This window comes from Ovis canadensis, chromosome 6, assembly GCF_042477335.2.
Source record: "Ovis canadensis isolate MfBH-ARS-UI-01 breed Bighorn chromosome 6, ARS-UI_OviCan_v2, whole genome shotgun sequence".
Taxonomy (NCBI): domain Eukaryota; kingdom Metazoa; phylum Chordata; class Mammalia; order Artiodactyla; family Bovidae; genus Ovis; species Ovis canadensis.
Genome location: NC_091250.1, coordinates 52,186,920 through 52,213,721, shown reverse-complemented (window position 1 = coordinate 52,213,721; position 26,802 = coordinate 52,186,920). Strand labels below are relative to the sequence as shown.

At 37.2% G+C, this 26,802-nt stretch overlaps 1 protein-coding gene across 10 annotated transcripts in view; it reads right to left on the bottom strand.

Moving 5' to 3' along the window:
• Positions 1–26,802, bottom strand: part of FAM13A (family with sequence similarity 13 member A) — a 337,328-nt gene that overhangs the window by 147,135 nt on the left and 163,391 nt on the right. For 5 of the 10 annotated variants that reach the window (XM_069593713.1, XM_069593714.1, XM_069593710.1 and 2 more), the window contains exons 6-7: positions 20,608–20,682; positions 7,102–7,293 (exon numbers count right to left, since the gene is read on the bottom strand). In XM_069593713.1, the coding sequence (XP_069449814.1) occupies positions 7,102–7,293; positions 20,608–20,682 (267 nt within the window). The remainder of the gene's footprint in view (positions 1–7,101; positions 7,294–20,607; positions 20,683–26,802) is intronic. The other 5 variants (XM_069593719.1, XM_069593720.1, XM_069593715.1 and 2 more) reach the window with 1 other exon arrangement.

Genomic DNA, 26,802 nt, shown 5'->3' with positions numbered 1-26,802 from the left:
TATCTTTTTCACATTTTAACTGTGATATTCAGTAGAGTATGTGGAATGAGTAATTTGGGGTTGCCTCTACAATGCTCATATCCCCGTTTCTCCTCTGCCAATGTCCCCAATTTCTATTGGTGTGCCATGGGGTTCCCAAGAAGGTGACTCCTCTCCTGGCTTGGGGTGAATCATTTGACCTAGACTGAGTCAATTAGTATATTCCTATTTTCCAGCCACAGTAATTTATGACAGTGAACCTCAGGAATTTTCCTGGGAATGCTGCAACAAAAGGTTCTCTCTCATTTCAGTGAACAGAGTAATGCAAGGAGAGAATTCTCTATAGGTCTCTCATGTTCCTGCATGTCTTAAACAAAAGCACTGACTGCCTTTGTTCTAAATTGTCTTTTCAAGGTGTCTGTATAATGAACAGTCTTGGAAGATTAGATAGATTTTGCATCTGGAGCAAAAGTTGGTTTCCTTAAAGCCTTGAAGTCAGAGATAGCTTTTCCCTCTGGAGTAAAGGGCAGTCATGCTTACTGCCTGTTATAAAAGAGTCAGGTTCCCTAAATTCAGAATGCCTCTCTGGTAACACAGTTGACTGCTAAGGTATCTGAACCTCTGAACCTCTTCATATCACTGTGTGGGAATTAGAGTTTGGGTAACCAGCATAAAAAAAATGCTGGCTATTCTCATTGGAAGAGACCCTGATGTTGGGAAAGATTAAGGGTAGGAGGGGAAGGGGGTGACAGAGGATGAGATGGTTGGATGGCATCATTGGACTCAATGGACATGAGTTTGAGCAAACTCTGTCAGATAGTGAAAAACAAGGAAGCTTAGCATGCTGCAGTATATGGGGTCACAAAGAGTTGGACAAGACTTAGTGACTGAACAATAACAACATTGCTGCTGCAGGGAATAAGAAGGTGTCCTTCATCTCAAACTTAGGAGTCTCATGTCTCCTAGTAGCAACCATGAAACTGGCAGATTAGCTTGAGATCTGGCAAGACACCACCTAAACCAAGTGATCAAACAGCACCAAATAACGAAACAGACATTCTATGCTTCTGGTACACAGTGGAGAGCACACAACCAAAAGGTTACCCTTGATCTAGAAGAAGAAACCGAGATAAAACTAAACTATGGGACATTCCGCAATAACACTTGGCAAATGTTTTCTGTACAGGCCCAGATAGTAAACATGTTAGGCTTTGCAGGCTATAAAGTCTCTGTTGCAGCTATGTACCTTTCTGTTGTGTGAACTGGTGTGGCTGTGTTCAATCCAACTTTATTTACAAAAACAAGTGGTGGGTCTTGACCAAAGAACTGGCTTGCCTACCTTTGTTCTGTCCCATGACAACTGTTCAAGAGTCTTTCAAAAATTTCAAAAATGCCAATATCATGAAAGAAAAAAAAAAAAAGGCAGGATGACTGCTCTAGATTAAAGGGATCTAACACTATATATGACAATAAACTCAATGCTGGCTCCTTGATCAGGTGGTGGCCTTTAAAGTCATCTGGGGTACCACGGAAGAAGTTTGAAGGACTAAAAATTATCCTATATTTATCAATGCTATGTTTCTTCAGTGCAATAATGGAATTAAGATGTCCTTGGTTTTTATGAGATATACATTGAAAACATGATGTATGAAAATTATTTTCAAAAAGGAGAAAGTAGATGAGACAAAATGTTAAAAACAAAATAAGCTACCTACTAATCTGTACCTATCAATATTATGGGTCTATAGGTGAAAAACAAACCATAACAGTTAACAGAAAAGAAAACTGATGTCTCAACGGACAACACATAATGGAGATTTTCTGGAAAACCAACTTTTTGAAACTTCAAGGAATATAATTACATTTTATCATACCAAGAATCACTTCAAAATTTCCAAACGTAGAAGGTAAGATAGATTTTGCCAGGTATGTTAAAATGCCAACACCAAATTGATTGTCTTGTCTCCATTTCCTGATCTTGAAAAAACAATTCACAGGCAGTCTTTTAAATTTTTGCTAAGGCCTAATCAATAAGCATGATGTTATGCTTGTATCTGCCCTGTCAAAGCCTGTATGAATGTTCAGTCAAAACATGTTTTTGTTAGTCTTAGCATTTTATGAGAGAACCCCTCTATTTTCCCCAAATAGCCACAACTCTACAAGACCCAAACTAAACTTATCAGCTTCCCAGCTCTCAAGTAAGTTCCTTTTCTTTCAGTTCTCACCTTGATTAAGGCAGAAAATGTCCATTTGAAATGTCCATCTGGAAGAAAATGTCCATCTGGAAGGTATTCCTCTGTTTCCTTGCCTTGTACCAAGTCCTGAGGCTTTTTATCTATTTACTTTCCTTCCCTACCTATCACATTAGTCAGGCCCTTCCCAGTTCTCATTTGGACTGTAGCTTCCTCATGAGTCTCCTCCTTTTTAATTCTCTTTCTCTGTTGACCTGATCTTATTCCCTGACAAAACTGTTCTATGGCGTTCTGCTTCCTATAGTCTATAATCCAAACTCTCTGACATCATATAAATTGCAGCAAACTATTTCTGCACGTCCATCTCTTGCCACTTCCCTAGACATACTATATCCTCTAAACTGCAAGACTATAAACATGCATGCTCTCTCCTTCCCTTTGTACGTGCTGTTCCCTCTGCTCAACACACCCTCTTACAGTACAAGTTCTATCTTGGTTACTCGGTACCACAGGCAGAGCAGTGTTGACATTTTCAGCAAAGAATAAATTTTTTAATTGATCACACTAGGCTTTCCTTAGTTTTCATATTATTATAGAGGGAAGATTTTGACACCTCATGTATGCACCATATTCCAAAAATACGCTAATGAATCTTAATCTTGCACCTTTGTTCAGACCTCTCCTGAGCTCCAAACCTATATCCAACCATGACCTATTTGGAAGCTTGAGACGCTAGAGCAGAAAGCTGGCAGAGCATGCAGCAGGTCTGGGGTTCAAACCACCAGGTACATGGTCTCCAGGCAGCTGGTTCCCCAGACCAGGGACTTGAGAGTCATCTTTGCCAATTGCCTTTCCTTCACTTCTGACACCAAATCCATCCCCCAGTTCTAGTTAGGTCATTAAGAAAGATCCCAAGTAAGTCCGCCTTCCTCATCTCTAGCCATTCCAGGCTCCAATAACTGCAACTGCTGCCCAACTGATTTTCCTACTTTCATTTTTGCTCTCTCCTGACTTTATTCACCACATAGGAACCAGATTTATATTTTCTAAACATAAATATTGTTGCAGTTTTCTTTATCTAAAGCTTCTCTTGTGACTCAGACAGTGAAGAATCTGCCTGCAATGTGGGAGACCCAGGTTCAATCCCTGGGTCAGGATGATCCCCTGGAGCAGGAAACGGCAACCCACTCCAGCATTCTTGCTTGGAGAACTCCGTGGACAGAGGGCAACCCACTCCAGCATTCTTGCTTGGAGAACTCCGTGGACAGAGGAGCCTGGCAGGCGACAGCTCATGGGGTCAGACATGCCCGAGCGACTGTCGCTCTCCAGTGGTTTCTCATTTTGTCTTGGCAAAATGCCCCAGTTCTCAACAGCCTACAAAAACCCTTCTTCAGCCTTAGGTGAAGGTGCTCCCGGTTGCTCTCAGTGGCCTGCAGCCTCCCCTCAAGCAGCCTGGGTTCAGTTGTCTCCCCCAGCTCCTTCCTTGCCACATGTTGCTACAATGTATAAAAATTCTCTACCCCCAACATTCCTTCCTCACCTGCTTTCACTCCTATTTGGTCTCAGAAGAAATGTAACCTTCTGTAAGAGTTCTTCCCTGGATGCATCCCTTTAAAACAGCTACAGGCTGTCAGTGCAGGCTATTTTCCTTCTTAGCAAGTCATTTAATTTGCAACTAAATATTTGAGAGTTAGTCTCTGTTCCTCACTGGATTGAAAACTCCACTACCAAGTTTAAAATCTAAGCGCTTATCTTCTAGTTCAGTGCCTGTCATAATGTAGACAATTATTATTTTGAAGAAATAAGTAAATGATGCAATCCAAAACAATAGAGGCTAAATGTCTGGTAAGGACAAAGAGAAGCAATAATCAAAATAGACATGACTCAGCATGAAATGACCAAAAGGACTAACCTCAGAAGGTGAGCAAAATTCAGAATACGTAAGCAAAATCACTATGGGCCAAGATAAAATAGAACTACTTGCAATAATATGCATAATTCATGTATTTACATTCTCTCTGATTCTGCCAATTTTCAGAACTCAAGATTAAACTGAGACTTTGGCAGTATAAATTTATGCTTCCATCCTGAGCTTGTGATCTAAAGAAACTATTTCTCTATGCTTCTTTCTTCCCTAAGAACAGGTAACACTTATGTCATGAAAATTTACTGTAACGATGAACATTTAAAGGGGAAAATAGTTTGAAAAGTACAGCATTATCATACTGTAATATGAATGAAATGAGAGAATAAAAAACAACTCTGCCTAGTGTCAGACCAGCATCGTTTTAAAAAATGATGTAATACAGAATTTTTCTCACTGGTGATTCTGTTCTAAAACCTATTCAGTAGACCATATGCAGATTAATCTTAATATACACTTCTGTCTGGTCCCCTCACTTCTTTTATCACAAACATTCACTGCTAGTATTTTTAATATACAATTAATTCTCAGAGCTTCTTAAGAAAGACACTAAGATTGCAACTGAGAGCTAAATGGATAAGTACATTGACATGAAAGACACCAAAAGAGGAAATGTAAACAACAGTAAGCCTGTATATAGAAATATGGGATTCCCAGGTGGCACTAGAGGTGAAGAACCCATCTGCCAACGCAGCAGACATAACAGACACAAGTTCGATCCCTGGGTCAAGAAGATCCACTGGAGGAGGCCATGGCAATCCACGCCAGTGTTCTTGCCTGAAGAATCTCATGGACAGAGGAGCTTGTCAAGCTACAGTCCACAGCATCGCAAACAGTCACACATGACTGAAGCCACTTGGCATGCACACAAGCAGAAACACATGGAATTTCATTAGCAATATATGAAGTAAGCAATTTAGAACAAAGTCTCAGTTTTAGTCCTTTTGGCTCATAGACAAAAATCAAGTCATAATACCTAATGCTGATGAGGATGTATGCAATTGGCACTCTCATATTTTCCAGTGGTTGTATAAATTTTTATAACTCTTTAGTAAAAATTTAACTTAGCAATAGGTTTTAAGGGCCATAAAAATATTTTTATCTTTTGAACTGGTAAGTCCACGTTTACCAATCTATCCTGAAGACATAATTCTTGCTAAGAAATAAACTTTGTGCTGGAAAGTGTTTAACTCACAGTATTTATAATCACCAAAACCCTGAAATACAATAATGTGAGAATGATTATCACTGTTACTATGAAGTCTGTACTAACAAAGAAAATGGTTATAAAGTATATTAAGGGAAAATAGTAGAAAATAAAACTGCTTATATATTTTTCAAATCCATTCACATATATGTAAGAAAAGAGGCAAAAATTATTTACTAAAATTCTAATAGTGATTATATTAATAGAAGTAGAAAGGGAAGAGCTAGATTTTTGCTTTTTTCCTTTACTGTCTTTTTCAATGTAATTTTCCTTTTATAATGAAGTTAACAAAAGAAATCTTCAGTGGCTCCCCACTTTGTTTAATAAGGTTAAATTTATGAGTGCCATCTCCTATTCAAGGTCCTCTTCAGTCCACCTCTGCTTTCACTCGAATCTTACTCCCTAGTTGCATCCCTACCTTAACATGTTCCCTCCCAGTGAGTCCAACAGTGGTACTCATTTTAAGTTTACTTAGTTGAGTAGACAGATTTTTTTTCTTTTCGAACATTTCCTGACCCACTGTCTGTGGGATGGAGATATATTTTAGGTGATGCAATGTGGAACTTTTAAGAAAAGTTCTCTTCCCATAAAAAGATTGTTTATGAAACCAGTAACCTATTTGATTTGGAAATAGAAAGCTCTGTACTAGTATCACTATCACTACACCAGTAATTTTTTTTTTATTTTGTGGGCAGAAGAGTAATTCATTTTATTTCCAAGGTACCATATATATCAAAATAGGAAGTAAAGTTGCTTCAATTAATCAGTTTAAAGGAGTTGAGGTATATTTCACATCTAGAATTTTGTTCTCTTATTTAATATTCATTCCATTAAAATTTTAAGAGGCAAAGCAAACAAACATTCAATATTGATTTTTCAATATAATAACTAGGTAAAGCTAATGACAGGATTATAAGAACTGAGGTAGTATTTAGTGATGGATTTAAGAAACTTCTTTAGCATTTATAGTTATTCAATGCCTATAAATTCTGGGTATGAGAGGCCTTAACAAACAAGTACATTTTACATCTGCATCTGATAATGTGAAACAGTAAATAAATATTTATCACATTGAGGAAAAAGTCCAAACTTTGTGGCCTAATATGCAACTTAACCTATAATCTTCCATAGCAATATCCACAGTATTGGTAAGGTTGTTGGATTCCTAGGATACCCCTCTAAAGCCTATCTTTACATTGAGAATTATCTTATTACATTGAGAGTTCGGTAGGACAGTCTGAGAAAGTCCTGTATCTTAAAACTTTAGTTGACATATAGAATGGTTTTCAGAATGGGTGATGAGAATATGAAGTCATGCGCAACAGGACACCTTTACACACAAGATATGTCCAATGTGGATAACTGAGAAGAGCTGCTGTCATCCTGGAGAAAATAAAGTCACTACAAAAACAGTTCAGAGCTTTTGCACTTAAGAAGGACTCGAAGTTATGGGTAAAGAAATTTTTAAAAAATGAAGAAGAAAGATAACCACAAGGCCCTGCATGTTCACTCCATGTCTTAGGCAGTACATCAATTACTTAGAACACTAATTCTCGCAACTTCTGTGCCATGGAGGCAGAAAAATGCAATACGCCATGCAGGACTCCAGAAATGGGGGAGGCGCTATGTAAAGAGTTTGATCTCTAGGTTCAAATATGTCTGGCCCTTATTATCCATACAACCTTGGGAAAATTAACTAGCTTCTCTTAAGCTTCCATTTTCTCATGTATAAGGAACGAAGAAAAGTGAAGGTATTGGTAAGTACTATTAAACTAGTAGTAGAAATGTTGGTCACTTACTCGTATCTGACTCTTTTTGATCCCACCAACTGCCCACCAGTCTCCTCTGTCCATAGGATTCTCCAGGCAAGAATACTGGAGTGGACTGCCATTCCCTTCTCCAGAAGTTTTTTCTGATCCAGGGGTCAAACCCAGGTACCCTGCATTGCAGGCAGATTTTTTTGCCGTCTGAGCTATAGGGAAGTCCTTCATCTATAAAGAAAGAAGAAAAATGAAGATATTGGTAAGTACTGTTAAAGTTTCTTCCAAGCACATAATAGAGTTGTATTTCCTGTTTTCATTGTGGATGGGTGATGCAATATGATTAGTTCTGGCTAAATGAGTTATGACCAGAAGCGAAGAAATATTTTTGAGTCAAGGAAAGAGAAGACTGGCAGGCTACAGTCCACGGGATTGCAAAGAGTCGGACACAACTCTTTGTGACTTAGCGTGCACGCGTATAAGGCATTTAACTGTCAATGCAAGATCCCACAGAACTCTTTCCTCTGGCACCACAATGGCCAAATTTGAGATGGGTTACTCTGCCAGAAAAGATCCTCAAGCAACCAGAATAAATAGAGCCCACCTGTCAATCTAAATTGGACGGGTAGCATGAGCAAGAAATAAATGTAGTTTTAAGCCACTAGGATTATGGGATTGCTTTATTACTGAAGTGTAACCTAGGCAATATAGATTGATAAAGGTAATTTTTATTTTATAGTGTCAGGAAGGTTTAATAAAGTAGTATCAGAAGTATTTTTCACAGTGTCTAGCAAACAGTTCCCAGGTGGCTCTAGTGGTAAAGAACCTGCCTGCCAACGCAGGAGAACTAAGAGACGCTGGTTCGATCCCTGGGTTGGGAAGATTCCCCAGAGGAGGAAATGGCAACCCACTCCAGTATTCTTGACTGGAAAACCCCATGGACAGAGAAGCCTGGCAGGCTACAGTCCATGGGGTCACAAGGAGTCAGACACTACTAAAGTGACTTAGCAACAGTAAATACTCAAAAAGTGACATTTATAAGATAATTATTATATGTTATTATCTTTTATAAGTTAGAATACTGAGGTTGTAAAATCTTCTGTAATGTGCCTCAGGCCACACTCCTGTTGAGTGAAAGAGTTGCTTCTGTAACATGTACACCAAAGATCTGTTTCTTTCTAAAGTCATCTCACTCTCCTCTTGTCATCAAACTTGGCCAAAACAAATCCCTCTAATAATTATTACCTTTTTGTTCATACATGTGCCTTTTTTGTTATTGTTCTAAAACCCTCTTTCTGTTACACAAAAGTTTGACTTAACCTCTATTTCTTCCACAAAGTCAGTTGGAACCAACTTAATTGCAGACAGTCCATTGTACTTCTTTGAAACATAATTTCATGTGATTTTATAAGACAACTGTGTATGGCATGGGGTATAAAGAAAGGAAACGGATTTCCCAGAATCCCTTGCCAGTAGGATTCTGGTTAATTTCTTCTAAGGAGGAATTCCCATGAGCTTTGAAGGCAGAGGAGAAAACAACATACATTGAGGATTTTAACTGCCTCATGGAAATGACTGAAGCAAACAGATTGGATGTTAATCATGTTTTTACATTTGGAGGGAGTTTACTATAAACCTTGCCTCACACCGCAGCAAAAGAATCAACAAACCACTACCATTACTACAAAAAAGTATCAGGCCAAACTAAAGAAGTCTTTGCTGTGCAAGAGGTAAAACAATTCCTGAGACACCAAACTTCCACGAACAGGAGGCAAAAGCTGTAGTTTAAGGAAGACACAATCACTGCACTCACTAACAGGGGAGTAATGACAAGGAGGAAATTCTAAAAGGTGAAGGCAGCTTTCAGAGAGAAAAAGGAAATGCAATTCCTCGCAGAAAGTGCCTCCATGACTTCTGTGCACGTGTATGTGTGTGTCCTGGAGTGCGAGTGAGACTGTTTAGTACAAACAGTACTGTTTGTACATGGGATGGATGTGTGTGGAGGGATGGACAATTTATCTTTTAATTTCACAGAGTCTCAGAACAAGGAGAACCATGTCTAGACCTGAAGGAGCATTGATGTGTCTCCTAGATATTTTGGAGATTGAGTTGGTTGTAATGACTGGCTGGTTCTTTGGATTTTCATCCATGCAGAAGGGCTGAGTGTGTTTTCTGCAAGGTAAGAGAAATGGAAAAAAAAAATGTATTTGGCAAACAGAAGGGCATGCTGTAGAAAGAACAATGTTATGTACTCATCAATTCCTAGTTCATCTTCCTTTTCCTGGGCACACTGGAAAACTACATTTACAGACTCCCACAAATGTTACTGAGTTCTGGAATGTGAGCAGAAGGGACAAGAGTTACTTCTGTTGCTAAGGCGATTAAATATCTATGAACTCTGCACACACTTTTTTTTCTTTTTCACTCCTGAGATTAGAAGCCACCTTTTAGATGACATAGTTGAAAGATGGAAGCAGCCTGAGACCTGAATCACTGTTTGGACATTTCTACCTATAAATCCTCCTCCAGCTGCATTGGACTGTGACAGGAGTGGGAAATAAACTTTATAAATGAAGTCATTAATATTATGGGGTGGTTACAAAAGTTGTCACTAATGATTGTGATTGGACTGGTCATACTTATTGAACAGGACAAACCAGGGGAAATTGGAACAAAAACGTCAGTGAGATCTTTAGGGCTAAAAAGCAATCATGGCAATCAGGTTAAGATTTGGTTGTTTGCCAAATACGACAGTAAACTCAAACGTAGATCTGAGATCAGAAAACTGGTCTGGCATAGTGATGTCTTAATTTAGTTGCTAGTATATATGTCTGGGCTCCAGTTCCGAACTTCAGGTAAGAAACAGAGTCTTTGTAACTTTGCATCCCAGACACACAGTGGAGAAGAAATGAGGTGAAATGTCCAAACTGAGCATGAGCTTCAGGCTGTTTCTCAAAGCAGAGCAGATATGCAAGAGGAGATCATTTTGGTTGTAGAAAGTTAGTGAGCAAGTATCTAGACCCAGACTTAGGAAGCTGGGTTCTCAGGACCAGTGAGACCAGGCCAGCTATGCTCTGCATGCCACAACAGTGCTAATCAAGAGACATTTCATAGAGGTCCCTCCATTCCTTGGCCTGGGTCACAGCAGGTTACAACATCTGATGGAAAGAGGCTAAGTATAGAGGTCATGTTAGCCAAGTTATTAGATTAAGAGATTATGCAGGTATACCCAGATATAGCATATTTGTATTATCTTTTAAAATGACTACTTAACTTTGTATTATTTTTTACTTGATAACATATGTATGCGACTTAGCATGCATGCATATATATGTTTTAAAATATCATAAAACATAGGAAAATACTATCTAAATAACTGAATCTATGGTTTTTCCTGTGGTCATGTATGGATATGAGAGTTGGACTGTGAAGAAGGCTGAGCACTGAAGAATTGATCCTTTTGAACTGTGGTGTTGGAGAAGACTCTTGAGAGTCCCTTGGACTGCAAGGAGATCCAACCAGTCCATTCTGAAGGAGATCAGCCCTGGAATTTCTTTGGAAGGAATGATGCTAAAGCTGAAACTCCAGTACTTTGGCCACCTCATGCGATGAGTTGACTCATTGGAAAAGACTCTGATGCTGGGAGAGATTGGGGGCAGGAGGAGAAGGGGACGACCGAGGATGAGATGGCTGGATGGCATCACGGACTCGATGGATGTGAGTCTGAGTGAACTCTGGGAGTTGGTGATGGACAGGGAGGCCTGGCGTGCTGCGATTCATGGGGTCACAAAGAGTCGGACACGACTGAGTGACTGAACTGAACTGATATGTCATTAATCATAAAGAAATCCAGGAATTCTTCAAATAGATTAGTGATGATTTATGAAACTAAATAAAGAATATGCTTGCAAAAATAAAAGATTCAATCATAGATATAACTAGTAATAAATGAACAAAGGTATTCACTTTTCAAAATTTTGTACTACTTAGCACTGAAGAGACAGGTCTGCAAAGTGATTTCCCAAGATAATGAAAGAGGCAAAGAGAATTTTATTATCTAGCACCTATATAGGGAAGATGGAAAAATATAGAACACTTTCTCTCTGGTGAAATAAACATATATCTGTATGTACAAGCATATGGGGGCAGACAAAGCAGATGGGAAATTACTAGATGAAAAGCTCTAAAGGAACAAACCAGGAAAAGAAACAAAGCCCAGAATCTTATATTCCAGAAATAATTGTTTTTAGTGGTTACTGAACTCTTTCTACAGGAAAATGTACTAAATTTTACTAGATTTTTACAAGCGCAAATTCTCTATAATCACACACACACATGACACTGCTTTTATATGATAAAAATTTTAAAACTGATTGATTTATTTGTTCTTAATTATTTTTTAAGGGTTCTCTATGTCCTGGCATTGTGAAAGTATTACCAAAATAAAAGGAAGGAAGAAAATTACATGATTCTAAAAGAATTCTCTAATGTAATAAAGACACTCGACACATCAGAAGAGGCCGTTAATAAGCAAAGCAAATGTATTTAAAAGAATTGGTCATTAAGCTTCAGTATCACCTCACAGAAAACGTATTTAAAATATATGCCTGTGGAGGAAAAAGTGATAAACATTAAGAAAAAAGATCTATCTTAAGAATAATAGATATAGAGTAAATAGTAGCAGAGGTTGATGAATCAGGGAAACAAATACAATAGAGAATCAGCAAAACTAAAAGCTGCAGAGTCTAAGAAAACAAACAAATTTCTAGCAATCCTAATCAAAAACAAACAAGAAAATGCCCCGAGATAATAGCAAAAACAAAAAAAAAGACAACAGACAAAGATTTTGTAAAGACTACAATAAATATTTTAAAAATAAGAGGAAACATTAAAATTTTTATGCTAATTAAAATAGACTATTTTCTAGAAAATATAACATCAAAAAATTAAAAATAGAACTACCATATGATCCAGCAATTCTACTTCTGGGTATATACCCTAAGAAAATAAAAGCACTAATTTGAAGAGATACATGCACCTTAGTGTTCATAGCAGCATTATTTACAATAGCCAAGACATGGAAACGACCTAAGAGCCCTTCACCAGACGAATGGATAAAGAAGCTGTGTGTACACACACACACGCACCTATAATGGAATACTATTCAACCATAATAATAAAGAATGAAATCTTGCCATTTGTGACAACATGGATGGACCTAAGAGTATTATGCTTAATGAAATAAGTCATACAGAGAGAGACAAATACTCTCTTATCGCCTGTATGTGGAATCTAAACAATAAATGAATAAATACAACAAAATGGAAACAGACTCACAGATACGTAGAACAAACTAGTGGTTACTAGTGGGGAGAGGGAAGGGAGAGAAGAAAAGCTGTGGATAGGGGATTAAGAGGTACAAACTACTACATATAAAATAAATATACTACAAGGATATATTGTTCAGCACAAGGAATATAGCCAACATTTTATAACTTTACGGATGAAATACAATCTATACAACTTTTGAATTACTATATTATATACCTGGAGGTAACATAATATTAGAAATCAACTATATTTTAATAAAAAACTAATAATTAAGAATTAACAAAAACATGAATAGGACTACAAGCCCAAAATAAATTGAATAAGCAGCTAAAAAACAACTTGCCAAACAAATTTAAAAAGCAAAACAAAATTAAAAACACATAAATCAGTAAACCTCACTAGACCCAGACATGTTTATAGATATATTCTATCAAATAATGAAGGCACTGATAACCCTCATCTTAAATTGTTTCACAGAATAGAAAAGATTCTCCTCGGTCCATTTGATTAGGCTAGCACAACCTTTATACCAAAAATTGATTAAACAAAACATTTTATTAACTTAGATGTAAAAATACTAAGTAAAATATCAGTCATCCAAAACTTTCAAGGTATTTAAAAACATGTATCAAGGTCAGGTTCAGAATTGGTTTATTCCACTGAGGCACTGTTGCTTTAAGATTAGAAAATCTATGAATGTAACTCTCCACAACAAATGAATATGGGAGAAAAACCAGGCAATGATCGTAACCAATGTGAAGGAACATTTGCTAAAATTTAACATTCACTCAAAATAAAATTCTTAGCAAACATGTTTATAAAACATACCTACAAAGCACTGAAAGCAAACACCATAAACCTAATGACTGTATGTATGAAAAAAACACATATGAAAACATACGGACACTAATTACTTCCATGTGAAACAAAAAACAAGAAGCAAATAATTTACATGTTCATTTTCAAGATTTTATCAGAGGTCTGCTATGTGCCTGGTATTGTGAAAGAATAACCCCCATTCTTACCTCCCCAAAACAAAAAGAAAAATGCCATGATAATATATAAAAATCAAATGTAGAAACTTTCCCTTAGGAAGCAATGCAAGAAGGCATGCTATCATCATTTCTATTTAACATTATACTGGCAGTCCTGGAACATACCACAAGAGAAAAGAAATTAAATGATAAGAGGCTTGAAAGGGAATAAATCATTCTCATTATTTCCAGATGATATGATTGTCTACAAAGGAAGTCAAAGAGAATTGCTCAACAAAATATTAGAACTAATAAAAATTTGACAAGATTTTCAGATATAAAGTCAACAATAAAAATCAGTTTCAACACTAAACATCAGCAACAAAGTTTGAAGATATAATAAGTACTCCATTTATAATATCTACAAAAAGGAGATCGAGAATAAAAATTATAACTTGGGGAATAGTTAGAAGAAAACTATAATTTTTTTAAAATCAAAGACATTAAAGAGGATCTGAGTAAATAGAAAGTTACATGATGGTCATGGATAGAACACCGTGTTCATGAGATTAATTCACTTTAAATTCTAAGTAAAATTTCTCATAAAACTTGACAATATTTAATTGCAAAAGCAAAGGACCAAGAATGGCAAAGATTATTTTCAAGAAGAAAAAGTTGAAGAAATATATACTACCAGATTTCACTAATTAAGACACTGGGGTAATGAAATAAAAGAAACACATAGAAAAAGCAACAAATAATACAGTACAGAAACAGACATAAAAACATTTGACATATAATGGAAATACTATTTCAAAAAGTGGACAAAAGATGAAACTGTTGAACAAATACACTGAGTTGAATGATTTTAATCTATAAAATGAGGATCCTACTTTATGTTATACACAAAATTCAATTTCAAATGAACTAAGACCTATATATATGCAAAGCAAACTTTAAAACTTTTGGAAAATAATAAAAAAGACTTTTGAACTGACCTCAAAGTAGGTGAGGATTTCTTAAACAAGATGTAAAAAAGCACAAAACTCCAAAACCGATGAATCTAAGTCCACTGAAATAAAAAGCTTTCAAACATTAAACGACACTATATTCAGTTTGAAAAAAAAAAACCAGAAAATTGGGTGGAAGTATCTGGAATACATATAACTGACAATAGATAGCAAACTCTCATAAATCATTAAGAAAAAATTAAAACAACCAAATAGCAAAATTTGCAATGGTAGGAGAAACAGCACATAGATTAATAATCAAAAATATGACCAAAGTTTAATAAACATATGAAAACATAAACACATGAAAAACACACTGCCCATGTGGTAGGCTATATCACAGTGAAGGTACAAATTAACTCAGAAATCTCAGTGGTGTAACAAACCAGAGGTTTAAGTCATGACACAGATCCAATGCAAGTAGACAGGCGGCTCCGTAGACGCATGTTCCACTGTCTAGTTAATGTGCTATGATGCTAAGTCGCTTTAGTCGTGTCTGACCCTGTGCGACCCCATAGACGGCAACCCACCAGGCTTCCTCATCCCTGGGATTCTCCAGGCAAGAGCACTGGAGTGGGGTGCCATTTCCTTCTCCAATGCATGAAAGTGAAAAGTGAAAGTGAAGTCGCTCAGTCATGTCCGACTGTGCGACCCCACAGACAGCAGCCTACCAGGCTCCCCTGTCCCTGGGATTCTTCAGGCAAGAACACTGGAGTGGGGTGCCATTTCCTTCTCCAATGCATGAAAGTGAAAAGTGAAAGTGAAGGCGCTCAGTCATGTCCAACTCTGTGCGACCCCATAGACGGCAGCCCACCAGGCTCTCCCGTCCATGGGATTTTCCAGGCAAGAGTACTGGAGTGGGGTGCCATTGCCCTCTCCAATGTGCTATGAAAAAGGGCTGAAAAAGCCTTTGAGAGTTGTCATACTGCTCTCAGCCTATTGTCAAAAGTAGTTGGCTGGCCTCACCTACCTGCAGTGGGGCTGGGAAATGGAGAAACACAGGATATTCAGTGAAAAATAATTGTCTCTGTGATGACAAGAAATTAGAGAAACTCAAACTAAGGCAATAGCAAGTTGTTTCCTACACTCATTTGATTGCGGGAAACAACCACAAGAACTCTGATATTACCAAGGATTTCAGAGAGTGTGAAAGATGGAGACAGTCACACACAGCCGCTGAACATGCAAGCTGGCCCATTTTAAGAGCATTTGTAATACCTGGACAAAGATGTGTCTACATATGATCCTATTTCTATAGGTGCAAAGGCATCATGTTAAAATTACTCGCGTAAAATGGATCTGTAATAGCAAAATACTGGAAGTCATCTAAATATTGGAGACAACCCAAATAGAGAAATCTAGAATATCTAAGTAAACTGCATTATATATTCTTACTGAAAGTGAATATTGATAGGACACATTTTATTGAACAGGAAAAAGAAAACTGCAAAAGGTGATAGACTACATTTTAATATACAATTGTAAAACCTACAAAATTATGATATCTATTATATATACATACAGGCATTCAATTAATCTATAACAATGTGTTGAAATTGTAAACAATTTCAAAACAGGGAGGAGAGATGGTATGTTAGGGTATATTAATCATAAAACAATTTTTCTCTTTAATTCTATTATAGGTCATAAAACCTAAAAAATAAAAGTGTTTAAAAATTACTCTTTGGTTAACATTTATCAAGTAAGGCTTTTTATATTAATGATAATTAGAAGCAGTTTCAACATTTCAGAATAGTTAATATGGTATGACAATATATGAAATGTTATGATTATTAGATAATATATATATAAACTATAGTGTCTGGCATTGATCAGTATTAGCAATCATCACTATTACTGCTACTACTACTGTTACTTTTATTAAATAAGCACACAAGCTAAGCTGATACATGGAAACACATACTGAAACAACATTCAGTGGAAAAGCAGAATACTAATTAGAATGTTTTATAAATTAAAGCAACCACAAAATACATTCATATCCATTAACAATGACTTTAAAATAACTTTGAATCTTGGTAAAAATAAGTGTTTATTAAATGACTTAATTTGTAAATTTAATTATACTGTCACTAAAATCTCTCAAAATTCTACATTATTCTAAGTTTCTAGTTTACTTTGCTAATAGGCATAGGCATTTAAAAAATTATTTAAGAAACTACAAATGTGACAACTGGTTTCCTTTTGAATAAAATCTCCTTCATAAATGATGCATGATCCCTGAAGTCATTAACCTCTGAAAATAAAAATAATTTAACAGTTGCTTCTACTACATAACTGTTTACTTGATAACTGCACTATTTTTATCACACATTTTATAGTTAATATGACTTGGTTTACTAAAAGAAACATTTATAAAAGCACTAGGAGAATTTAGTGACTAAAACTATTATGTGCTTCTAATTTTAGTTTTACCAACTAAGCTATCAGGGAATCAGAAAGGAAACAGGTTATCTTGTATTTTACACCTTCACCCAGCACTGAATTAATTGGACAGTCCTTCTTATACAATGGCCTGAACTTTTTTTTTAACCAAGGTCAACAAGAACATAGCAAGTTAAGTGGGAAGTCTAGGTCATACACCAAGGAGAGAGAGCAGAAAGAGTTTTTTTTTTCCCCCTCAGTTCCTGGATCCTCTTCAGGGTTTATATTGTGACCAATGAATATGACCTATGAGGCTTATTTAGAGCCACTGGCATTTGTATTAGGCAGAGGAAGATTTTGTCTCTTCTCAGATCATGATCATACTAGGTTACAAGAAGCTATGTCTACGTTTTACACCTCTTTAAAAATCTGTTTAATGTTCCCTTCTATTCATCTATTCCAGTTACTTGTTTGCATATGTAGTCTATCCAGTATGGGGCATGAAATGGTTATATGAGCATGTCCTTGAACTAACAGGGCTGGTGATCATTGCTCATCCAGGAAGTATCATGGCACTGTGTAATGAAGGTATCATTTATTTTTTCCAGCAGACTCAGGTCAGGAAGGGGTTTTCCTATGTAAGGGAGAGAAATACAATCCTCCCCATTGCCTAAGAGCAGAGACAACAGCTAGCAGAGGGAACACAGATGGGGACAGATGGCTTAGACTAGAGAGACATCTCCAGAGCCAATGGGACACATGCCATTTCTGGATTACCATTTTACATCTCTAGCCATATAGGGATCAGAAATATGTAGCTGTCCAAGGCACATACAGCTGTAACTAGAGCTGTCTGAGAAAGACCGCTATGGAGGCCAAATGAAGTAACATTAGTACCAAGGATACACATCATTCTCACAGCTCCCTAAGTCATTCTAGAAAGGACACACCATCCACATTTTGTTTTTTATATCAACTACATTTTGAAGGTGTTTTCAGCTTCAGCTTTCAAAGATCAACTGCTGGAAAAAAGATCTTTAATATGATCTGGGTGAAAGAGTTAGTGCCTTATAATCTTGTGTAGCTCACATGCTCTGCCTCATTTCTGGGGATTTGAAACTACAAGGATTTTAATCACGTCTAAAGTAAGCAACGCTAAGCAAAGATTAGCGTGCTCATGTAAATTTAAACTTGCTCATGTAAGACCACAAAAAAGCTAAAGTCACAAACTGCAGATTAACCAATGAAGCAATTTCTCTATTTAATTAGCTTGGTCATGAACAATACAGTGAGACTCACAGAGGATAATCAATGCATATTAATTACTGATTCTCTATATGCCTGAAATATTCCAAACTGGATTAATTTGATAAGAATAAAAGAATCCCTTCAAACAATTTTTATGACAGGTTTCAAGATTATCTTACGTTTAGAAAGTGATTCATCTAAGGTCTCTTCACCTAAAAGTAGGTATACCAATAAAAATGAAGATAACAAGCAAATGTTACCTAAAAATGTTTCTCAAATCCTATATTTTTCAATGCATTTGTTTTGGTGAGCATATTTTTGACAGTAAACAAGATTTCTTCTAGAGAACTGAAGTTATGTAAGTTTGTATAGAAAATATATTAATGAAAAAGATTTTAAAAATAGTCTGATCTGGAAAGAAAAGCATAAAAATTAAAACAATTTTCCAGAAAAAAAGGTGGAAAAAGTTTCATAAGAAAGATTTTTTAAAAATTAAAAAAAACTGTAGACTTTTACTGTAAGATGCTAAGTAGTGACTCACACTTAACTTGATTTGCCTTTAAAATTAAAGTCAAAATCATTTTTATAATAATGTGCAATTAAAACTGAAGACAAGAAAATTGCAAAATGGTGAAAAATCAAGAAAATCTAAATAAATGGGGAGATACACACTGAGAAAAAAATAAAATAAAATAAAATAAAATTTTGCCCACAATGTACTCAAGAAAATTTGGAGAAAATTTTGTCTTAGAATTGGAGAAAACCAAAATGTAGCTCTATAAATGTCACAGGACTTCCTTGGTGATCCAGTGGTTAAGAATTCTCCTGCCAATGCAGGGGACACAGGTTTGATCCTTAGTCTGGGAAGATTCCACATGCCTCAGGGTAACTAAGCCCGTGCACCACACACCACAGCTGCTGAACCTGTGCACAACTACTGAAGCCCATGGGTTCTAGAGCCTGGGCTCTGAAACAAGCCACTGCGGTGAGAAGCCCGTGGACCACAGCTAGAGAGCAGACTCCGCTCACCACAACTAGAGAAAGCCTGTGCACGGCTAAGAAGATCCAAAATAGTCAAAAATAGATAAGTTTAAAATATACAGTGGCCAATTAGGAATATCATATACACCTAGTATATAGGAGAGTGAGTGAGTGAGGTTGCTCAGTCGTGTCTGACTCTTTGCGACCCCACGGACTGTAGCCTACCAGGCTGCTCTGTCCATGGAATTCTCCAGCAAGAATACTGGAGTGGGTTGCCATTTCCTTCTCCAGGGGATCTTCCCAACACAGGGATCAAACCTGGGTCTCCCACATTGCAGGCAGACGCTTTACCCTCTGGGCCACTAGGGAAGCCCAGCATATAGAAGAAGTTCTACTTAAAAGATGTAAGATTTGGAAAGGGGCTCTAAAATTAATGCAATCACTCTTCTGGGTGTATCAAACAAATTCTTGCAATATATTTTCAGTCAAATGAGTTTTTCTTCTCAGTAGCAAAACAAATATGTGCATTTTGAAATTGTCTTAATAAGGAAAACAAAATTTTACACATTATACCCTTTATTCTATCATATGTATGATAGTTCATATCAAAAAGTCTTAAAACAGTACATGCTAGAGAGGGTATGGAGGAAAGGGAACCCTCCTACACTGTTGGTAGGAATGTAAACTGGTACAGACATTATAGAGAACAGTATGGAGGTTCCTCAAAAAACTAAAAATAGAGCTATCATATGATTCAGCATTCCCATTCCTGGGCATATGTCTGGAGAAAATCATAATTCAAAAACATACATGCACCCCAATTTACAACAGCCAAGACACAGAAGCAACCTAAATGTCCATTGACAGGGGAATGAATAAAGACGTGTGTGTGTATGTATACACATACACATACAGCAGAATATTAGTCATAAATATTGCCATTTGCAGCACATGGACGGATGTGGAGCTTATCATACTAAGTCAAGTAAGTCATACAACAGAAAGGCAAATAATGTGTGATATCACTTATGTGTGGTATCTAAAAAACGATACAAATGAATTTATTTACAGAACACAAACAGACTCACAGACTTAGAAAACCACTTATGGCTACCAAAGGGGAAAGGTAGGGGTGAGGATAAGGAGGTTGGAGTTAACATATACACACTACTATATATACAAAAGATAATCAACAAGGACCTACTGTATAGTACAGGGAACTCTACTCAGTACTCTGTAATAATCTCCCTGGGAAAAGAATCTGAAAAGTAATAGATGTACGTATAGGTACAACTGAATCACTTTGCTGCAAATTTGAAACTAATACAACATTGTAAATCAACTATACATCAATGTAAAAGACAAAAAAATAGTGGGGTAATACAAAAATAAAAATATCACTGTTAAATAATAAATGTGTTGAGCATTTTTAGATGACTATAATCCTGGATTACACAGTAAATATGACATATAAAGTATATGTTATATTTAAGACCACAAGGTCCAAATGAGGTGGGGTGGTGGTGCTGAGGGAAATCCAAGCAACAGAACATGAAAACACAAGAAGATAAAGAGTCTTCCTAAATGTTTCTGCGTAAAGAGCAGAGATAGCCTACCTTGGTTTTTGGAGATGGCTTTTGTGCATCTCTTTCGAAATCTTTTGTTAGAAGGATGTTCTTACAATTGGCCTCCTATAAAAGAAGTATGAAAGAAACATTAGAGATGGAAGAACACTGCCCGAATCAGAAATTACCCTAATTCACTACCCTAATCAGTGAAAATCATTTCTGGATTGAGTTGTTCACACCAGAAGCTAGTGAGATTGTAGTGAGAAGCCAAAACATTTCTTTTCTTCACCACATACAACAGTGAAGTAACATAAGACAGTGACAGAATCACTTTGGTACCTATAGGACATAGATATTCTAAGATGATATATCATGTTACTTACATATTCACAGATAGCTCATCTCTCCTTTGGAGAACTATAGAGTAATTTTCCAACACATCAACACCAAACTTTGAGTTTCCAACTTTCTCCAAGTATTTCACAAATGGGTTTTGATTCTATAAATATTTTATCATAAAACAAATTCCTTCATATTATCTAGCAAACTGCTACTGAATAGCGACAATATCAATATCCTGAGAAAAATATCAAAGTATCTGTTTACAAAATAATTAAGCTTCTAAGCCCCTGGTTCACGTCAATATAGTACATGCAAAAATAAGAGCAGAGATTACGGGTGGCAGCTTGCTTGGGGTTGGATAGATTTACTATTTATTTCTACATAATACCTGTATGCAGGTCAGGAAGCAACAGTTAGAACTGGACACAGAACAACATACTGGCTGCAAATAGGAAAAGCAGTACGTCAAGGCTGTATATTGTCACCCTGCTTATTTAACTTAAATGCAGAGTACATCATGAGAATCGCTGGGCTGGAGGAAGCACAAGCTGGAATCAAGATTGCTGGGAGAAATATCAATAATTTCAGATATGCAGATGATACCACCCTTATGGTAAAAATTGAAGAAGAACTAAAGAGCCTCTTGATGAAAGAGGAGAGTGAAAAAGTTGGCTTAAAGCTCAACATTCAGAAAACGAATATCATGGCATCCAGTCCCATCACTTCATGGCAAATAGATGGGGAAACAGTGGAAAGAGGGGCCGATTTTATTTTTTGGGGCTCCAAAACCACTGCAGATGGTGATTGAAGGCATAAAATTAAAAGACACTTACTCCTTGGAAGAAAGTTATAACCAACCGAGATAGCATATTCAAAAGCAGAGACATTGCCAACAAAGGTCCATCTAGTCAAGGCTATGGTTTTTCCAGTGGTCATGTATGGATGTGAGAGTTGGACTATAAAGAAAGCTGAGTGCCAAAGAACTGATGATTTTGAACTGTGGTGTTGGAGAAGACTCTGGAGAGTCCCTTGGACTGCAAGGAGATCCAACCAGTCCATCCTAAAGGAGATCAGTCCTGGGTGTTCATTGGAAGGACTGATGTTGAAGCTGAAACTCCAATACTTTGGCCACCTGATGCAAAGAGCTGACTCATTTGAAAAGACCTAATGCTGGGAAAGATTGAGGGCAGGAGGAGAAGGGGATGACAGAGGATGAGATGGTTGGATGGCATCACTGACTCGATAGACATGGGTTTGGGTGGACTCCGGGAGTTGGTGATGGGCAGGGAGGCCTGGCATGCTGCAGTTCATGGGGTTGCAAAGAGTTGGACACAACTGAGCAACTGAACTGAACTGAATACATGAAAAGAATAATCTTGTTGTTTTAAAAATAATACAGGAATTCACTTCTGAATAGCCATTAAGTTTAGTAAATTTTCCATAGATGATTCTATCTCTAGATTAAGATAGAACAAAACTATGTAACAGGAAGATGATAGTTGACAAAAATGCTAAGAATGAGTCAGATTTCTTTTACTCGCTCCATAACCTTTACCTCTGCATCTCATTTCTTTTCCCATCATGCCTATCATTCAATCACCTAAATAATGAGTTTTTTTCAAGTTCCTCTCACAGCTAATTAATTATCATCCTTTTTTAAGATCATCATCTTTTAAACAAAACTACAGTCTACATGACCACAGAAAAAACCATAGCCTTGACTAGATGTACCTTAGTCGGCAAAGTAATGTCTCTGCTTTTGAATATGCTGTCTAGGTTGGTTATAACTTTCCTTCCAAGGAGTAAAAGTCTTTTAATTTAATGGCTGCAATCACCATCTGCAGTGATTTTGGAGCCCCAAAAAATAAAGTCTGCCACTGTTTCCACTGTTTCCCCATCTATTTGCCATGAAGTGATGGGACCGGATGCCATGATCTTCGTTTTCTGAATGTTGAGCTTTAAGCCAACTTTTTCACTCTCCTCTTTCACTTTCATCAAGAGGCTTTTTAGTTCCTCTTCACTTTCTGCCATAAGGGTGGTGTCATCTGCATATCTGAGGTTATTAATATGGTTTTTCCTGTGGTCATGTATGGATGTGAGAGTTGGACTGTGAAGAAGGCTGAGCGCTGAAGAATTGATGCTTTTGAACTGTGGTGTTGGAGAAGACTGTTGAGAGTCCCTTGGACTGCAAGGAGATCCAACCAATCCATTCTGAAGGAGATCAGCCCTGGGATTTCTTTGGAAGGAATGCTGCTAAAGCTGAAACTCCAGTACTTTGGCCACCTCATGCAAAGAGTTGACTCATTGGATAAGACTGATGCTGGGAGGGATTGGGGGTAGGAGGAGAAGGGAACGACAGAGGATGAGATGGCTGGATGGCATCACTGACTCGATGGACGTGAGTCTGAGTGAACTCTGGGAGTTGGTGATGGACAGGGAGGCCTGGTGTGCTGTGATTCATGGGGTCGCAAAGAGTCGGACACGACTGAGCGACTGAACTGAACTGAACATACCTTTCTAAAATTTGCTGGGATTATTTTGTTTCTAAAGAAAACAGTATATTATTAGTATAAAACATCCCTAAAGGAAATAATACTGCTACTCACTACTAATAAATAATTACTAAATTATAGGATATATCAGACATGGTGCTAAAGACTTTGCATTTATAATACCATTTCCACCTCAACAGTCTATGAGTTAAGTACTATAATTGTATTATCATTATTCCCCTTTTAACTATTAACATTACACAATAAAAGTGTACAGAAGTTAAGTAAATTGCCTAATGTCACACAGGATTCAAAGATGGTTTTGAATTACTTTAAAGCCTGAGCTCTTTTCATCTATAGATACTACTTATCATCCAATATACTCAACATCTTAAAATAGTAGGTTGTAGAACTATAGCATTTTAAAGCCAAGAGAATTTTTAAAGAACCAGTGCTCAGCTACCCTCCTCTGATTTTACAAGTGGGAGATGTGGATCCTGAGGTGATGTGACCGAAATCACACAGAGCATGGGGCCTGGGCCACAGGTCTGCACAGGCACCCGTTCTCTGCTTTGTAGGGAACAGTATTCCCAGACTCGGAGGAGAGCAGAGCCTCTTGTGAGCTGGAGTAGGGGGTGTGGGGGGAGGGTCACTGCAGTGCTGCCAACACACTCAGCTGCCTGTGGCCTCGAGCACAGCCCTATGTATGGGTCAAGGGTACAGTTCTGAGATGTCCAAGTAAGTGTGCCTTCCAGTCCTACCCATTCCCACCAGTCACAACACCTGCTGGTGGGAAGCTGTTTACTGGAAATAGTGAATGAACCCATTCCTGTTTCTGACTCACTGTGAGAGGAATAAACTATAACCAGAATGACATTTAAAAGGTCCAAGTTATTAACTGCATAATCTGTTGTGTAATTTGGCTACACTTAGGTAATATAATTAGGTATAATCCTTATACCTCTTTTTAAACTGGAACTGCTAGTACGTAAATGTTAGAATGTGACGAGAAGAAAACAGGCTGATTGGTAAGGGAAGTTAATAGGAATAACTGACCTTTGTTTATGTCTGTCTGGGTTTATAAAGGCCTATAATTCTTTCTTCCTCAGGCATAAACTAGAAGTGATGGTATTCCCTTTAAAAGTGATGGTATCACCCTTATTTTGCCTCCCTGCCCCTGTGAATTAATAGATATAAAGCTGAGAGTCAGCTTTTCCCTAAAAGACTCTGAAAGTGCTTTCTGTAAACTTTTAACAGAAAATGCCACCTACATACATTCTTTTATTTTTTGTTTTATGACTTCAAATTCAGACAACAGAGTCATTGTGAAGTTTAGTAGTCACAGCACAAAATGCAGTCAAGAGATCTGCTTTCTCATCCTAGTTCTTGAACTAATCATCTCTAGGAAGCCAGGCAAGCATTTTAACCTCTTGGATGTTTCCCTCAGTGCAAAGATCTATAAAACAAAGGGATTGATTATATGTGCTCCAAGAATCCTATCTTGTCTTAAATTTCAAGATTTCATGATTCTTCCAGGAAACAGTATTTATTGACTAAAAGGTAAGCCATGTCCTCTTCAGAGCTGCATTCCCAGAGTGCCATCAGAATGCTGCAGAGGTGTGGGCACCCCAGCAGTGGCAGTGAGCTATAGAACACCAGCAACATTCCCTGCAGGGTAGTGTTACTCAGATTTCTAAAGAAAAATTAAGTATTTCAACTAGTAGCTTAAATCAGTAACTGGTAATAACTTAATTTATTGTTTTAAATCAGATACAGTATGGAAACTCGGTAATATATTATGAGAAACAGTTTAAAGATTAAGCCTTTTTAAAGTTGTGCTTTTAAAAAGCCATTTATACTTGTAGGCATATACCTGAGAATTAAAAACATATGTCCACACAAAACTTTTTACATGAGTGCTCACAGTAGCATTATTCATAATAGTCCATAAATGTAAATAACCCAAATGTCTATCAACTGATGATCAAATTTTAAAAAATGGTGCAGTCACACAATGGAATATTGTCCAGCTATTAAAAGGAAAAGAACTAACATCTGCTAATAACATCATGAAAACAATATACCAAGTGAAAGAAGCCAAATACAAAATGACAGACATATTGTGTGATTCCACGTATATGGAATGTCCAGAATAGGCAAACAGCAACAGGAAGTAGATCAGCGGCTGTCAGGGTCTTGGGAGTGACACAGATGTTCTGGAATTAGGTAATGGTAATGGTTGGCGTGCTGCGATTCATGGGGTCGCAGAGTCGGACACGACTGAGCGACTGAACTGAACTGAATGGTTGTACAACTTTGTAAACATGCTAAAACTCAATAAACTGCACACTGTAAACAAGTGAACTGTATGGTACATAAACTGTATCTGCATTTAAAAAGCAAGGCTTGGAAAGCTAATCTCCAATTCTCAGGGCAAAGGGAAGGAAGGTTTGTGTTTAAACTCTCCCCTTAGAAGAACTTCTTTGTAAAGGTTTGAAGGGGGAATGTTTTTGTTTGCAAGTATTAAACTATGTGTGCACGGAAATTCTCTCAAATATTAACTGAACCCTATTATGTGTGGCATTCCAATGCTGGTCACTGGAGGATGGAATGATAAATTAGACACCAATATATTATACAGGGTATATTTATATTAAACATTTCAACTGCTTGAATGAGACTTCTGACTGAACTAACTGCCCATTCTAATGACTGAGCAACAATCAATTGTTTAAACCTGCTGTGTCATTTGGTATCATGAAAACATCACTTTAAAACACAATAGGGGAAGAAAACAGTACCTTGTTTGTCACGACTTTGTTGGCTTTACCATTCACCTATTAATGACATTAAAAAATATAAACGCAGTCGCTGTTCCCTCAGCCGAGCCCACGGATCCCAGATATTCACAGCGTGTGCCTGCACTTCACCCAGGGCTCTGCTCAGTTTTCACTAGAGAGGACGCCCTCCCTGAACACCTCCTCTGTGTCACTACTGCTCTCCCCACCTGCTGATGCTGTCTATTTCTTCACTGCGCTCAGCAATATATGACTTTAATACTGAGTGGTTTCAATTCTTCACTATCCATCGCACCCCACTCCATGAGAAGACCTATATCACTCACGACGTGAGAAGACCTATATCCTATCACTTATGAATATATTCACAGGACCCAGGACAGTTTGGCACATAGCAGAAGCTCAACTGTTGTAGTGAATGAGTAAACCAAATCAATGAACAATATCCCTTTCTAATTTTTTGCAATCTTTTATGCATTCCTCTTGTTTTTAATTCCCTCCTTAATCAGCTTACACTCCAGGACCTTTCATTCCTTTTCTAATGCCCTCCATTTCCTTCCTCTGGTCTTTAATCACTGCATTTATCTCATAAAAGGAAGAATCCAGTGGTA